Here is a 15,627-nt window from a genome sequence, read left to right on the forward strand (position 1 = left end):
GAGTGTGAACTTGAGAATTTGTAGTTAAGTTGGAACAGGTGCTAATTAGCTTTGGGCTGCTAACTGCAAGGTCAAGGCTTCAAACCCACAAGCCACAAGCCACTCAGCCAGAGAAAGATGAGGCTGTTCGATCCCATAAAGATTTGCAGTCTTGGGAACCAACAGATTTACCCTTCTCTAAAGGGGTGACTCAGTGGTTTAGTACAAGAGGTGCAAGGCTTTTCAATGATGTAAAGTTGCCTGTGGCAGGTAAAGGTGATTATGAGTAAGGATTGCTTCAGGAGTTGCAAAGTGAGGGCAAATTTACATAATATTAAAAGGGGGTGGCAGGGTGAGTTACATCATGAGCTGGTCACACAAGGTCAGCAGTTCGAAATCACCAGCAGCTCGGTGGGAAAAAGATGGAAAGATGAGGCTTTCTACTTCCATAAGCAGCTATGATCTTGGAATCCCACGGGGGCAATTCTACTCTGTCCTGTAGGGTTGCCGGGAGCCAGAACCGACTCCCTTGGGGTTTTTTTTTTGCACAGGACAGTCCAGGGATTGCCAAAACTATAAAAATAATATCAATAATGAAGAGCCAGGACTAAGTCTCTTGTTCCAGGCTTTCTCTAAAACTGAGAGTCCAAATAATTTTAAAAATGAGAAACAGAGTGGCCTTATGTTTTATTACTTGAAAGTTTTACAACTTTGACTTTATAAACAGAAGTTTAAGATGCCATGACTGATGACTGCTGGCCTGTGTCAGGGTGCAGAGGCCCCTGGAGGCATATCTAGATACGATAGTCTGGAGGTGCTAGCCTCTGAAGTTTGTCTAGATTATAGGGAGTTCAAACTAGGGGTCTCAAATGTGCAGTGTTTTTACTGTATTTTGAACGTCAGTGTAAGTGAAAACGGAGCAAGTAGATGAATGCTGCAGAGCAAATCCCACAGGGTCACCTTTTCACTAACCACATCTATGAGTTTTCTTTTGGTGGCAGTCATGGGGGCAGGTGGCTCTCATTTTGCCTTCTTTCTGCTCTGTGGCCAAAATTCCCACCTATCTACCCCACACTAGTGTTGCTTCCTGTTCCGGAGCTGAGAGGAAGGCTAACAGCAACAAAGCATCCATTACAAGTAGTTATCTAAAACCTGGAACTGTCTCATTAGAAAATGCCCTTCCTATACCTGCTGCAGGCTAATTTTTTTAAGAAGGTGAGTTTTGCGGTCTGTTTCTCAAAGGAACGTAAAAAGAAAAAATGTCTTCGATTTAGAGGCCGTCCGGTAAAGAGCGCAGTAAATGACAGGGAGCACCACATTCTCAGAGTTGTCGATTGTCAGTTACTGCCTGTGACCATCGGCCAAGTCTGCTGTTTTATGTCAAAGTTATCTTTCTTCCTGCAGGACCGTATAATTGATGCTGGCCCCAAAGGCAATTATTCTCGCTTTATGAACCACAGTTGTAACCCAAACTGTGAGACCCAGAAGTGGACCGTGAATGGAGACGTTCGAGTTGGACTCTTTGCTCTCTGTGATATCCCAGCAGGTAAGGTTGTAACCTGCTCGTTGTCCCCCCATCCATAGGAAAAAAGATGTCCTTTGAAGCCAGGGTATTGTTCTGAAACACAATGTATTTATTCAAATACAATGCAAAGTTTAGTATTCATTGAATGTTGCACAAAAAGAGGTAACAAATCTGTATCCTACAAATAGAGGAAAGAACTAGGAGGCAAATGGCATTTATAGAGCTCTAAATACAAGCATGTACATATATAAATAAATTTATATATGATGGGGAAATAGATCTATGTGCCTATATTTATAGGTTTAGTATTAAGGTAGCAGATGGACATTGGGACTCCACTCAAGTACTCCCTCAATGCAAGAACACTTTGTTCTATTAAACTGGCATTCCATGATGCTCACTTCCCTACACAATCACTGAAGACAAATGTGTACATAAGCAAATGTGCTGAAGAAAGCTGATGGTGCCCAGCTATCAAAAGATAGAGCGTCTGGGGTCTTAAAGGCTTAACGATAAACAAGCGGCCATCTAGCTCAGAAGCAACAAAGCCCCCATGGAAGAAGCACACCAGCCTGTGTGATCACGAGGTACTGAAGGGATCAGTTATCAGGCATCAAAGAACAAAAGATCATATCATTGTGAATGAGGGGGAGTGCAGATTGGGGACCCAAAACCCATCTGTAGGCAACTGGACATCCCCTTACAGAAGGGTCGTGGGGAGGAGACAAGCCAGTCAGGGTGCAGTGAAGCGATGATGAAATATACAACTTTCTTCTAGTTCCTAAATGCTTCTTCCCCACTTCCTCCCACCCCCACTATCGTGATCCCAATTTTACCTTACATATCTGGCTAGACCAGAGGATATACACTGGTACAGATAGGAAATGGAAATACAGGGAATCCAGGACACATGATCCCTTTAGGACCAGTGCTGAGAGGGGTGGAACCAGGGGGTGATACCAGGAGGGTGGGGTGGAAAGGGGAACCAATTACAAGGATCTACATATAACCTCCCTGGAGGATGGACAATAGAAAAGTGGGTAAAGGGAGACATCAGATAGTGTAAGCTATGACAAAATAATAATGATTTATAAATTACAGAGGATTCATGAGGGAGGGTGAAGCAGGGAGGGAGGGGGGAAAATGAGCTGATACCAAGGGCTCAAGTAGAAAGCAAATGTTTTGAGAATGATGGCAACAAATGTACAAATGTGCTCGACACAATGGATGTATGTATGGATTGTGATAAGAGTTGTATGAACCCCAAATACAATGATTAAATTTTTAAAAAATCTATATCCTACAAAAGAAAGTTTAGCCAGAGTCGTGGAAGAGAGGCTGTGTCTGTCTACAGTCTTGTTGGATTAATCGTCCAAATTACTGCTGTGTAATGTAATCACATGTTTATGTTTAAAGAAAATATTAAAAGTAATTAGCCTGTGTTAACATCAACTAGTTGGTTTTAGTTGTTTTACACACACGGGGTGGGGGGATTCTATTTGTTGTTGTTTACTTTGAAAGATCAGTATGCTTCAAATTAGACATAAAAACCTGAAATTGGTCTATTGCTTCGTTTCCTCTTAACTCATCGAGCATTTTAACAGCCCAAATAAATTTGTCCTTCATTGAGTTTATAGAATGTGAAGGGAATGTATAGTTAAAACGGATTTAAAGTAGGCTTCTAAAAGTGACTGTGGGTTGTTGTTGCCTAGCTAAAAGAGAGCTGAGGAGGAGGCCTTAGTGGGTCTTTAGAACATGTGATAAACCTCCATTAAAAGAATCTCCTCCTGCTTGTTCATAATCTAAACTGTTGATAATTGGAAGTTGTATTGTCTTTACAAATGTGAATTGACTTTGGGAACGAGGGCTCACCCAGTGTGAGCAGACTGCTGAGTTTTTGCCCCTCTTACATTATTTTTCACACTTCCAGAAAAGGACATACTTTCTTTTTACAATATTTATTTTCACTGTAATCTTGGGATAACATTAATCCTGCTGGCCTAATGGCTATGATTGGGCTGAAATTCTGAAAGTCAGAAGTCTGAAACCACCCGTTGCTCCGAGGGAGAAAGACGAGGCTTTCTACTCCAGCCCCGTAACGTCGCACAGTTGCAGAAACCCACAGGCAGCTCCATCCAGTCCTGTTAGAGCACTGAGTCAGAACGGACTCCATGATGGTGAAGAATGGTGGGTGGGTGGGTGGGGATATTTTCCTGTGCGCATTTATTTTTCCTGTTTTTCTTTTTTTCCCCATCATTGCTTTCAGTGTGGTGGGACACAGGGAAAGGAAAAGGCTTCCTCATTGAACCTTGTCTGTTGTTTATCGTAAGAGTATGTCTGTGGCAGCATTTCTCTTCCCCATGACCGGAGTTTCAACACTGTGTCTCTTCCATTTTAGGGATGGAGTTAACATTCAATTATAACCTGGACTGTCTGGGCAATGGCCGAACGGAGTGTCATTGCGGGGCAGCTAACTGCAGTGGTTTCCTTGGAGTGCGGCCAAAGGTCAGTCATGCAGAGGCCCAGGCCACCAGGAGAGGGGACGCTTGTTTAGGGAGGGACTTTCTCAGGAACAGACAGGGCTGAGTTAAGTTTTCCAGGCATCAGTGTGTTTTACCAAAATTCAGACCATCTGAATTTCCAGTCAGGAGTCCCTCACTAAAGTCTCTCTGGTTTTGAACATATACAAGGGGGCTTGAAAAAGTTGGTGGGGGAAGTAGAATTAGAAGATAGTGGAATTTTTCCAGAAATATTCGAGATCCCTTCATACATGTACTTAGAATTGAATTAGAAATTAATGACATGCTGTTCAAACTCTTAAAATGCATATACCTACACTGAAAACCACTGAATTGTACATCTTAAAATAGTCACTTTTTTGTGAGTCTGCTTGGGCTCACCAGCATCGTTGCCATTTAAAAACTGGTGCCTGTTCCAAAGCCCTGGAAAACAAAGCCTTAGCTTGAAGATAGTGCTGCTGTGGGATGAGTCGTCCTGACTCTCGGTGGTGATTGAATCGCAGACACATTTAAATGCTGGTAAAGTTGTAAAGCTTTCCTTTCTGTGTATACAACCTTATACACAGCACCTGGCCCTTGAAACTGGTCTTTTTCTCCTGCCAGACAACGTGTGCGTCAACAACTGAAGAGAAGGCAAAAAATGCTAAGTTAAAGCAGAAGAGACGAAAACTCAGGACAGAACCAAAGCCGATGCATGAAGATTACTGTTTTCAATGTGGAGATGGTGGAGAGCTGGTCATGTGTGACAAAAAAGACTGTCCCAAAGCATACCACCTCCTATGCCTTAACCTGACTCAGCCCCCATACGGTGAGTGGGACCCTTTCTCTAAACTTCCTCATTGCCCACTCTGAAGATCACATTCTGCTGGCCTCGGAAGGACTGTGGAACAGGAAGTGCTGAGTAGAATGGGAAATGAAAATTTATGCTAGGGAAAAAGTTGTTTTCTTGCAGATTTAGAACACCGTACAGACCCGCGGGATTGGTTTCCATTCATTATTATGGGTGGGTCATTGGCATGTAGGGTATTGGGTCTCGCTCGGGCAGTAGCTCACGCACTTAATTGTGTTTGGCTGACATTTGGAATTGGGTTCCCTTGACTTCTGGCTCCAGTCCGAGGTGAGCTGAGGTGGGAGCTTGGGTTTCAAAGGCTAATCAAGACAGGCACTCACTGGGATCTTGTCTTTCTTCCTCCTCCCATGCCACCATAGGGAAGTGGGAATGCCCGTGGCATCAGTGTGACGAGTGCAGCAGTGTGGCGGTTTCGTTCTGTGAGTTCTGTCCACGTTCCTTTTGTAAAGATCATGGAAGAGGAGCTCTAGTTCCCTCTGCCCTGGAAGGCCGTCTCTGCTGCTCTGAGCACGACCCCACCGCTCCTGTGTCACCTGAGTACTGGAGCAAGATAAAATGCAAATTGGAACCACGAGATCACAGAGAAGATGTAAAAGAATAAATGAGTGGTGTCCCTCCTTTTTGTTGTTCAAATGGAAGAAAAAGAAAAAGTAAGCAGATCATGCCATTGAAAAAGAAGAGACTGCTCAGTGTAGAGTCCAGACAGCCCTTGCCATCTGGATTGCGTTGTTAGCATGAAAATGGGGGACAGTTCATGCAGGCAGATGCGACTGGTGGTGTCTGACTTGTTTAGTGTCCTCGGTTTGGGGTTCTTTTGTGGAGGGTTCAGCTCTCTCTCTCTCTCTCTCTTGCCCTTTATCATGTGCTTCAATGCCTTTGCAGTCAGAAAAAAAGAAGTCAACATTTAAAGTAAGAAAATAGAGAAAAGAAAATTGTGTTAATGGGATAAGTTTAAAATCTAAGAAATGTTCCTTACATACATATATATGCATGTATATGCATATATATAGCCATTATTCCTCTATTTATTTTCATTTTTAGAGATTTTGAGAAGCATAGTTCAAATGGTCGTGTGTGTGTGTGTGTGTGTGTGTGTGTGTGTGTGTGTGTGTGTGTGTTAGGGTTGGAGAAGACCCTCCTCTAGAAAAGGGTCAGGTGATCTTTATATACCTCCACTGAGCAGTAGGTAGGCTAACTCCTTTTTCCCCTTAAGAATGTTTTTCATAGTCTTAGAGAAGGGCTCTCTGCAAGTATTGAATCTGGCCTCTTAGAAAACAAAATGCCTCAGTGGGTTTTTCCTCTGTGGCCTTAAAATAATGGACTGTGTGATTTAATAACTTTACCTTAAAAGGTCTATAGTGTCGATTTTTGTATGTTTTTTGTTTGGAAGGAAAAAAGAACTGGATGTGCTGTGGGTTTTGAAATGTTTTCCATGAATTGGGTGTTTGATGAATGCACTCATGCGGGTGTGCACCCAGCTAGGGGGCTGTGGTCATTCTCGTTACCCTGATTCACGGATGAAAGCAGCTAAAGGAGATGAAGGGCTCAGGCCAAAAGTGGGGTCAGAGAGCACTGTTTTCTGTCCAGTTTAATGTAGGCCCTGGTCTGACTGATGGGCATTTTATTATCTGTCTGTCTCTGCTTCCTTCTCCTATTCGAACATTCCTTTTTCATCTGACCATTCAATCATGTTTCCTGGTAAAAACTCCGCCAGTGAATTTCTATTATATTTGAATAGCTCTTTTTGGCAGGGCTCCTAGTAGTAGGGGTGAAATGGGTAGGGACATCCCCAACTTGCATGTAAACCGTTTTGATGTAGTATTATCCTATACTTAAATCCCCCATTGAGTGAGGGGAAGCACTTCAACCTCTACAGGGTGTGTACGAGCAACAAAACACTTCATCTTCGCAAGCACTTGGGGAAAGTTCCCAAGAACGTCAGTGTTAGCCCAAGTGCTGGTCAGGAATGCTTGAATCCTTTAGCTGCAAGTATGCTGAGATGTCTGCCCACAAGACTCACTTGCTTTTAGTACATAGGAATACATATATTCCAGTATTCCTTGTATGACATAATTCGTTCAGACAGACATTGTTGTAACACTGTACTAAGTAGAACTCTAGGGTTAGCTTGAATGAGCGTTAACTTTCTCTGTGAATTTTGACTGCTTACAGTTGCTGGTACTTGGTAGCATTTATTTTCCCTCAAGGCCTACAGACCTAGTAACCTTCTGAAGGTGGGTGGTGGGGTGGGTGGATGGTTTTCCTGGGCCTTATTCCTTGTGTGTTTCTTTTTCTTACCAATTTAGAGCTCTTTTTGGGGTGGGGGGAGAGGGGAAGCTGTATTGTGCCTCTATTCTTTTGTTGTATGTAAATGTGCAATTATACTGGGTTCTCTCTTTTTAAAAGCAAAACAAAGCAAAAACACTACAGTTCCTTTACTCAAGCTCCTAAACTGCCATTTGCCTGATTCCAGCAATTAACTCTGAGGTGAATCATTGAGCCTCCTATCATTATCTTAATTAGATATGGCCCCAGAAGGAAGAGCAAAACGGAAAGTGCTATACATGTTACCAAATATAGTAACTACCAGTAACGTGACATACAGCTCACCAAAACACTAATCTTTGCTTTTGAGCAATTATGTTGTTTGTCCTTCTTAAATTAATTTTAAAAGATCAAGGTTTTACCATCCTAAAACTTTATATATATATATATATATGGTCAGTGTTTGCTTTTATAAACTTACTAACATGAAGGGTTTCCTGTGATATTCCAAATAGAAATCCTGTTGAAACAGAGTTCAACAAGAAATCTTGTCGCCTTGCACTGTTTTGGACTTAGCACTCTTTGGGTGGTGAGCCAGGGTCTAGTCTATGTACTGCAGGTACCGTAGGGTTAAGTATATTTATGCAGCCTCCTCGTCGTGTCACATGTCTTTTTCTTGTTTGGTATGTCATTTCAGTAACAGGGTAGTAACAGTCATTGCTCTGAAGTCATCAATGAGGGGAAGGGTCTTTATTGGGCTAAAAAGTCCTTTTAATGATACCAATGCCAAGAAGCTCTCAGCACCCCTCCCTGCTGTGATCTGCCCGGTGTGATTTTAAGTCTCGGGTTCTGGAAGCAGTGGGACCTGGGTGCATTTCTGTGTACACATGTGCTGGGCACTCTGCTCGCTGGGTGACTAAGAAATGCTCCCAAAGCATGTGGCCTCCTCATAGTCTAGGGTTAATATTTGTTAACTTTTAAATCTGTATGTGGTCAGAGCACAAGTGGTTGGTTTTTATTCTTGTCCAAATGTGAAATGAATAAAGCAGCATGGGATCATGTGGGGTTTTTGTGTTTTTTTGTTTTTTTTTTATTCTCCAATTCTTCAGCGGAAGAAATGAAATGTAAGATTGTTGATAATCAGTATGAAATTCCCCAAATTGAATCCGTAACAGCTAACCATGAAGTTGTCCTGAGGGTTTTCCACAGGCCTGGCCAGAAGCAGGACAAGTCATCTGGGGGTGCTGCCCGCTACCGGGGGCGGGCGGGAGAGCGCAGCAGCTGGAGGCAGTGATTCCCTCCGTAACCATCTAGTAGTGCTAGTTAGGAGTCAGGTGAGTTTTATAATCAGTTTTGTTTCAATCAATTCATACTTTATCTTAACTCAAACTTGATTAAGGCCCAAACTGACAGCAAAAGGAGCTCTGGTGGTGCAGTGGTTAAGCACTTGACACGAACCGAAAGGTTGGCAGTTTGTCCCTGGAGTCACTGGTGGGTTCAAAGACCTGGGAGCAGCTTCCATAAAGCTGACACCCTAGAAAACTGCAGAGCAGTGCCCTGCCCCACAGCCTCACTCGTGTCCGTGTGGACACACGATGGCGCTGAGCAGGCTCTAGGCTGAATCTTGGAATCTGAAACGGCGAGTTCTCTGTGATCAAGTCAGGAACCTCATTGAAAACAAAAACAACACAATGAGAGGGGTGGGTTGCTTGGGTCCAGCTTCCGGACAGGGTGGGCCATAAGCAGATGGAGACTCTGCCCTGGGACTCGAAGGGCATGCTGGTCGATGGCTTTCTCCGCTTGCTCATGAACTGGGGTTTCCTGTTTCTGAGTAGTGTCTTGCATGGTCAAACCCCCATCTGCAGTTTGTAAAACAGAGATGCCATCTCGAGAGAATGTAACTCTGGACTGCTGGGGCATTGTTGATAGTCTGTCAAATTGTTTTTAAAAACGGCTCGCTTGCAATTTCTGTAAGAGGTGGGGTGGGGGGGGCGGTTGCTCACATGCAGTGTTTCAAAGGACAAGAAAGTGAGTGGTGACATCATGATGGCTTGGGGAGCTGGCAGCTGGCCTCTAGGAAGTGGGCATATCACTTATCACTGGATGGTGCCCTTCTGGTTTTACACACTTTCTACAAGGCCGTGGCTTCTAGCCATCCCCACACGGCCGATGCTGCTGCAGATACCAAGTGATCAACCGGAACAGCTGTCTTTGGCTGAGGGCCACTGTAATTAGTTGGAAAGTTGTATATACTGAAATCTGACCAGCTTTTATCTGGGGGGTAGGGTACAGAGAGAAAAAGGGTTATATTAGGGCAAGGGAGGGGAATGATGTTTACCACAGGTACGAAGTAGTCACTTTAACATTGAGACCTCTGCCTCATTGAATTCAGGTTTTTTGTGTACTTGAAACTCCTCAGATTCTCATTTTACAGTTTTTCTTTTAAATTTATGAAGTAGAAAGCATTGTTTTGTATATTGTTTTAAAAACAAATCGCAGTCTCATACCCCCCTTAACGGGGGTTTACAGGTGAAGTTCTGCAGGGGGCGGGCCATTCAGAGTAGACTGTGCCAATTTCATGGACACACGTGATGGACACACATGATGGACACACATGATGGCGGGACACCAGCAGCATGTCGTGAATACCTTTTAATCTATGCCCGTGGGGTGGGGGTGGGGGTGGGGGTGGGGGATGGAGTTGCACTTCACAATACACTCCTGAGATGTTGGATGCAACCTGTGGGTTTCACAAACGGTTTCCATCTTTCTGCCAGTCCACTGCTGGAGTGGTAGTACGTTCAGGTGCTTGTGGCACTTAGATGTGGAAGAGGAGGAAGAGAATTACCTTTCAGTAGCCTCTCTACGTCTTTCACTTGCAAGCACACAGGGAAAACAGAAGCTTTGCCAGAGTCACTTTTTCCATCCTTTTTCTTGTGTGGCATCACTGCAGCTGCTGAGTTGCAGGCTCCAGTGCTCCCTCCCTGCCTGCACACCCACCCACAGACATGCTGCCCCTGGGCAAATGGCTCTCCACTGTCTTCCCACTACTGACTGAAGGGATTCGTAAGGAATTCTTATGGGTTTAGAAGTGGGCTGATGAAATGTACTTTGCCTTCCTGGTCATTATCTCATCTGCCCTGTCCCATAACCCTGTTAAAATGGAAATCACATTGCCACTGGTAACCAAGATGCTAACTGGCCATTACAACCAGCTGATATCGTAAGATTGCCTTTTTATATACGAGTGCATATTTGGAGTTAAGAGAAATTCATTTGTATCCACACTGAGTGAGATTGTTCAACACAGATACCTACAATTACCTTTTTCATTTCCTTGTGATCTTTATAATAACCTTTGTAGATTGGTTATTTCTGTACTTTATCTGTAATAAACTTTGTAGATCCTGTGAGATGTTATTTTGCCTAAATCACCTGAGACTTGAGTCTTTCAGAACAAAGCATCAGTATTCACTAAGGTCAATCTTTTTTCGAGTTTCTGTGACTTGGCTAGCAGCTCTGGACACTAACAGTTGGTGTTACTTTTCCCTGGGCGGGGCGACCCAAATAGGGCATTACTGTATAATGACTTGATGTTGCCACCTAGACTTCAAGATATATGATATGTTGGGGGTTTTGTTGATTGGCCTTTGTTTTATTGCATAGTGTGAAATGTGTAAAGTTTGGTTAAATCTGTACATAAACAATTTGTCAACTAGTTACAGTATTTTTAGGATTGCCTGTAATATTTAAGCTTCTTACTGATGTGTGTGCTGGTAGGAACATATAATTTTTGTACATTATATTTACTGAGATATGTTGCCTTTTTTATTTTACAAATACTTTGGAACTCAGATGTGTTTTCTGCTTCCGTGAGGATTAATTTGGAAAGATTTTTAATGACATTCCACTGATTTCAGACTTTGCTTGAGATTGACTTCAATAAATTGTCCTGTATGTTCCAAATGAAATATGTGGGCTTGTTTTTGTTGCTGCAATTCACTGGGCAGACCACGGTAAGGGGGAGGGCCGGGCGGCGGGATGACTCAGTGAGGCTAGTATGCCCTCCTTCAGAATCCTGCCCCTGACTCAGAAGAAAGGGACCCCCACGAGCGGGGGTCGGCTTGGTCTTGCTCCCGGAGGCAAGCCTGCCGACGGCGCCCGCTGCGTGCGTGCTGCGGCGCAGAAGGCAGAGCCCGGGGCGCCGCCGCCGAACTCGTCGCTTTCGTCCGACCGGGAGTTCGCGCTCAGTGGTTGGTTGCGGGGCCTGGGAGCTAGTTCCCTGAGGAACCGTGATGGCGTTTGTCCTCAGAACAAAGGCCAACGCCCTGCTTCCTGGAAGCCATTGCCCAGCTGACCTGCTGGGGCGCGCCGGCGGAAGGACGCCTTTCCCGCGGGACCGCCCCCTCCGGGCACGTCAGCACGGCGGCCGCGGACCGAGCCCGATGGGGAAGGCGGCGGCTTTGGGGGCTGAAGTGGGCGTGCGAGTCGCACTGTTTGCGGCCTTCCTGTGAGTGATTTGCAGATGGGACCCAAGGGCGCCCCTGCCCGCGGGCTAACGGGCGCGTGTTCGCTTCCCCTTCAGGTGGACCGAGCTGCTCGCTCCCTTCCACAGGCTTATCCAGCCCGAGGAGATGTGGCTGTACCGGAACCCGTATGTGGAAGCCGAGTATTTCCCCACCAAGCCCATGTTTGTGCGTGCAGTATCCCTTCTGGTCCTCGCGGTGCGCTCTGCGATGGAGGGCAGCGTGGGCGTCCCGGCTCCAAGAGGATCTTTGTGGGGAACACATTGCGCCCGTTCTTGCTTCCTGAACTGTTTAAGATCCTAGTGCCCAAACGTTTACGGTCTCCATTCCGAGAGCGAGCTGGCGGCTTGCGAGGGGGCGGGCTTAGCTGAGCCCTGCTCCCTAAGGGCGGCCTGATGAGCCTGGTGGGGGTGTGAGCAGTGGGTGGGACCCTCGACCCGATGCCTCCCCCTTCCACGGCCGGCCGCACTGCCAGTGCTGCCTTGGGAGTTGGCCTGGGTCACCTCTGCCCTTTCCCTCTAAGAGCCATGTTAACCATTCCTTTCACCGTTGACCTTCTCGTTCAGGTCATCGCGTTTCTCTCTCCTCTGTCCTTGATCCTCCTGGCCAAGTGTCTCAAAAAGGCAGACACAACCGACAGCAAACAGGCCTGCCTGGGTAAGACCTGGTGTTCCTTTACCTCTTCGTTGAAGGCTGCAATCCTCAAGTACTTCGGAAGGCGGGGTTGGGGGTGTCGGTGGTAGAATTCTCAACTTCCCCGCCACAACCCGGGGCTCAGCCCCCACCCTGGTCAGTAGAGCTTCCCTGCTCCTGTGAACGGGTTTCAGCAGAGGCTTGGAAGAGGCCCAGCAATCCACCGGAAACCAGCCTGTGCGAACCCTGAGGATCACATCGGCCCGCCGCCCGAGCCATGGGTTAGAGCCAGCACTCCCTCCCAACCTCGTTGCCCTGAGACCGAAAAACAGTTAACAGTACGTTTCTTTCTTTCTAGCTGCCAGCCTTGCCCTGGCTCTGAATGGTGTCTTTACCAACACAATAAAACTAATAGTGGGGAGGTAAGTGCCAAGGGTAGCACCCCTGTATCTGAGATCTCAGCACCCTCCGAAGAGGCCAACGGCATCTATCATGTCGCTGTTTCTTGTGGTCCCTCTCCTTCCACCACAGCGTGCAGGTGGATCAGGGCACTCACTTCTCTACATCATTACCCACCGAACCACAGCAGCCCTTGACCTCCACACTGCAGCACTAATTTGGCCTCAAAAGAATTGTGAGAGTGGTGACCTCACCATACCCCCCCCCCCCCCCCCCCCCCCGTTTAAACCTTAACTCTTGGAATAATGGTGCTGCTCTATTAGTGCAGTTCCACTATTGTGCCTGGAATGCTATTCCTCAACGTGTGGGGGAGCTGAAGAAACTAATTGCTGGTTGCTGCTGAAAGCCAGCTCGTGTTCACACCATGCTCATCTCTTGCAGGCCACGCCCAGATTTCTTCTACCGATGTTTCCCTGATGGACAAGCCCATCCCGACCTGATGTGCACAGGGGACAGAGACGTGGTCAACGAGGGCCGCAAGAGCTTCCCTAGTGGACATTCCTCCTGTAAGACCAGCACAGCTGCCCCCTTCTGCCCTGCATTCGGGACCCTTGAGTGTTATTAACCTAGGACCTGTGCGAGGATGGGAATGTGACTCCTTGTTACCTTGACCTAGAGATGGGTCATTTCCCTGTAACGAGATGGGTGGTTTTATAAGCTCTGGCCTCAATTAACAAAATTAACAAAAATATTCCAGGACACAGCCGGCAGTTCACCTTCCTGAGACCTGCATAGTTTTAGTTTTCTATTTGTATAAATTCTGCAGTACTACAATTTACTTAAAAATACTTATTGAAGAGTAACTTGGTGCCACACCAGGTGCTTTCAAAAGCATCTTAGGTTCTTGGTTTGCACACACCACCCCCGACTGCCCATTGAAGGTGGGCACTGTTACCTTTATCGTTCCCATTGCTAGAGGAGCCTCACCCCATATCACTGAGCTCGGATTGTGCAAGTCTTTGGAGGCATAAGGTTCTTAACTTCGGGGCCCAAAATGGTCCTTCCTTTTGCCCTTTGTTTGCTTCTCCCCAACAATCAGTGATCTACAACAGAAGTATCACCTCCCCCACCCCATAAAAAGGAAAACCTGTCCATGCCTACTACCCCCTATTTGGAGATAGGTGATGTAACTTTTCCTTAAAAGCCATAACATACAGGTTTTCTCGTTCTAGTTGCATTTGCGGGCCTGGCCTTTGCTTCCTTCTACCTGGCAGGGAAGCTCCACTGCTTCACGCCCCACGGCAGGGGGCAAGCCTGGAGACTCTGTGCCTGTCTCTCCCCGCTGCTTTTGGCGGCTGTGATTGCCCTATCCCGCACCTGTGACTACAAGCATCACTGGCAAGGTAAGTGGGGTCTCAATGCCACAAACATGTGCCTCACTCCCTTCCTGGCCCCCAGCCAGTGTCCAGAAGAGCTGCTCTGGGTTCTCTAAGTAGAAGCCCCGATATCGAAGCCGGGGTGCGGTGGGGTGCCTGGGAAGCCTGGCTAGTGTTTAGAGGGCTGCCAGGGAGGGCTTTCATACGTTCTACTGTTTTTAAGTGTCAAATTCAAACTAAACTCCAAGGTGTTTTGAAAATCAGCCTCAAAGCTCAACTTCTTCATGTTGCAAAAGAAATAAAAATCAGGTGAACAGTCATGAAAGTTTGCTCAGAAACAAAAGTTAAACAAGAAAATACAAGGCTAGTAATTAAAAAAGAAATCTAAATTGGCTTAGTGGTAACACTTTGGGTTGCTAACTGCAAGGTCAGGATTTAAAATCCCGCTGCTCCTCAGGAGAAAGACAGGGTTTTCTACTCCTGTAGAGTTAAGTCTTGGAAAACCCCCAGGGGCAGTTGTACCCCGTCCTGCAGGGTCACTATGAATCGGAACCCATTTGACTGCAGCGAGTGACAGATGTATAATAAAACACCCAAGGTGCAAACTAGATTTGAAGTAAACACACAATCCCCAGTTAACAGGAGCCCTGTTTTTAAAAATAAACTCATGTTTTGAAAATTAAGGTAATTTGCGTTCATTCCTTCCTTTGAACTTTAAATGGGGAAAGGATTGATTGATAGCATCAAATCCACCTTCGTGGTTACTCTGAATTAAATTCAAAGTTAAATGCCTTTGGATTAAGGCGCTGGAAAACAAATCTGCCTTGGTAGTACAGCCAGAACATCTTTTGGAAGGGAGACTTCGTCTCCCATACTTTGCACATGCTCACAGGAGGGCCCAAGGACGTCATGCTTGGTAAAGATTAGTTAGAAAGAGGAAGACCCTCGATGAGATGGGTAGACACAGTGGCTGCAACAGTGGGCTCAAAGGGTGCAAGGAGGGTGCAGGACCAGGCTGTGTTTTGCTCCCTTTACACTTGGTGTCGCTGTGAGACGCACTAACTCAACGACACCTAACAATTTCCTGTACTCGGAACAAGGCTTATTATACTTGCTGACGGGTCTTGATGTTTAGAGAGCAGCAAATCAAAGATAATCTTACGACGTGAGCAAACGAATAGCATAAATGGTAAACGGGTATTTGTGGCACTGGTAAGTAGGAGTGGCCTGGAGGGTCGAGTCTGTCCCATGTGGGGATGAAGGGACTCCGGGAGTCTAACATGATGAAGTGGGCTTCTCTCTTCTCCCGCCAGACGTCCTAGCTGGATCCCTGATTGGCCTGGCGTTTGCCTACATCTGCTATAGGCAGTATTACCCTCCGCTGACGGATGCAGAATGCCATAAACCCTTTCAGGACAGGCCTGTGCTTCCCACTGTACCAAAGAAGCCTAGTGAGCCCTCTCGTTTTTACGTTTAGAAACTGGATCTTCCCTAGTGAAGACTATGTGACTGGGGCCTCTCCTAAATCATGCTCAGCAGAGGTAAATGGGGGGGG

At 46.1% G+C, this 15,627-nt stretch overlaps 2 protein-coding genes across 5 annotated transcripts in view; both read left to right on the forward strand.

The window, feature by feature from the left end:
• Nucleotides 1-8,199, forward strand: part of NSD3 (nuclear receptor binding SET domain protein 3) — a 133,283-nt gene extending 125,084 nt beyond the window's left edge. For all 3 annotated transcript variants that reach the window (XM_045286900.1, XM_045286899.1, XM_045286901.1), the window contains 4 exons: nucleotides 1,384-1,525; nucleotides 3,903-4,009; nucleotides 4,627-4,831; nucleotides 5,233-8,199. In XM_045286900.1, the coding sequence (XP_045142835.1) occupies nucleotides 1,384-1,525; nucleotides 3,903-4,009; nucleotides 4,627-4,831; nucleotides 5,233-5,474 (696 nt within the window). In that variant the 3' untranslated portion in view covers nucleotides 5,475-8,199. The remainder of the gene's footprint in view (nucleotides 1-1,383; nucleotides 1,526-3,902; nucleotides 4,010-4,626; nucleotides 4,832-5,232) is intronic.
• A 3,384-nt stretch (nucleotides 8,200-11,583) lies between these two features.
• Nucleotides 11,584-15,627, forward strand: part of PLPP5 (phospholipid phosphatase 5) — a 4,936-nt gene continuing 892 nt past the window's right edge. For both annotated transcript variants that reach the window (XM_045286968.1, XM_013008742.2), the window contains exons 1-7: nucleotides 11,584-11,648; nucleotides 11,724-11,832; nucleotides 12,231-12,321; nucleotides 12,656-12,719; nucleotides 13,138-13,262; nucleotides 13,929-14,099; nucleotides 15,386-15,613. In XM_045286968.1, coding sequence (XP_045142903.1) covers nucleotides 11,584-11,648; nucleotides 11,724-11,832; nucleotides 12,231-12,321; nucleotides 12,656-12,719; nucleotides 13,138-13,262; nucleotides 13,929-14,099; nucleotides 15,386-15,549 — 789 coding nt within the window. In that variant the 3' untranslated portion in view covers nucleotides 15,550-15,613. The remainder of the gene's footprint in view (nucleotides 11,649-11,723; nucleotides 11,833-12,230; nucleotides 12,322-12,655; nucleotides 12,720-13,137; nucleotides 13,263-13,928; nucleotides 14,100-15,385; nucleotides 15,614-15,627) is intronic.

The sequence above is a fragment of the Echinops telfairi genome, unplaced genomic scaffold (assembly GCF_000313985.2).
Source record: "Echinops telfairi isolate 266 unplaced genomic scaffold, ASM31398v2 ScPeMD7_9;HRSCAF=40, whole genome shotgun sequence".
Lineage (NCBI taxonomy): Eukaryota > Metazoa > Chordata > Mammalia > Afrosoricida > Tenrecidae > Echinops > Echinops telfairi.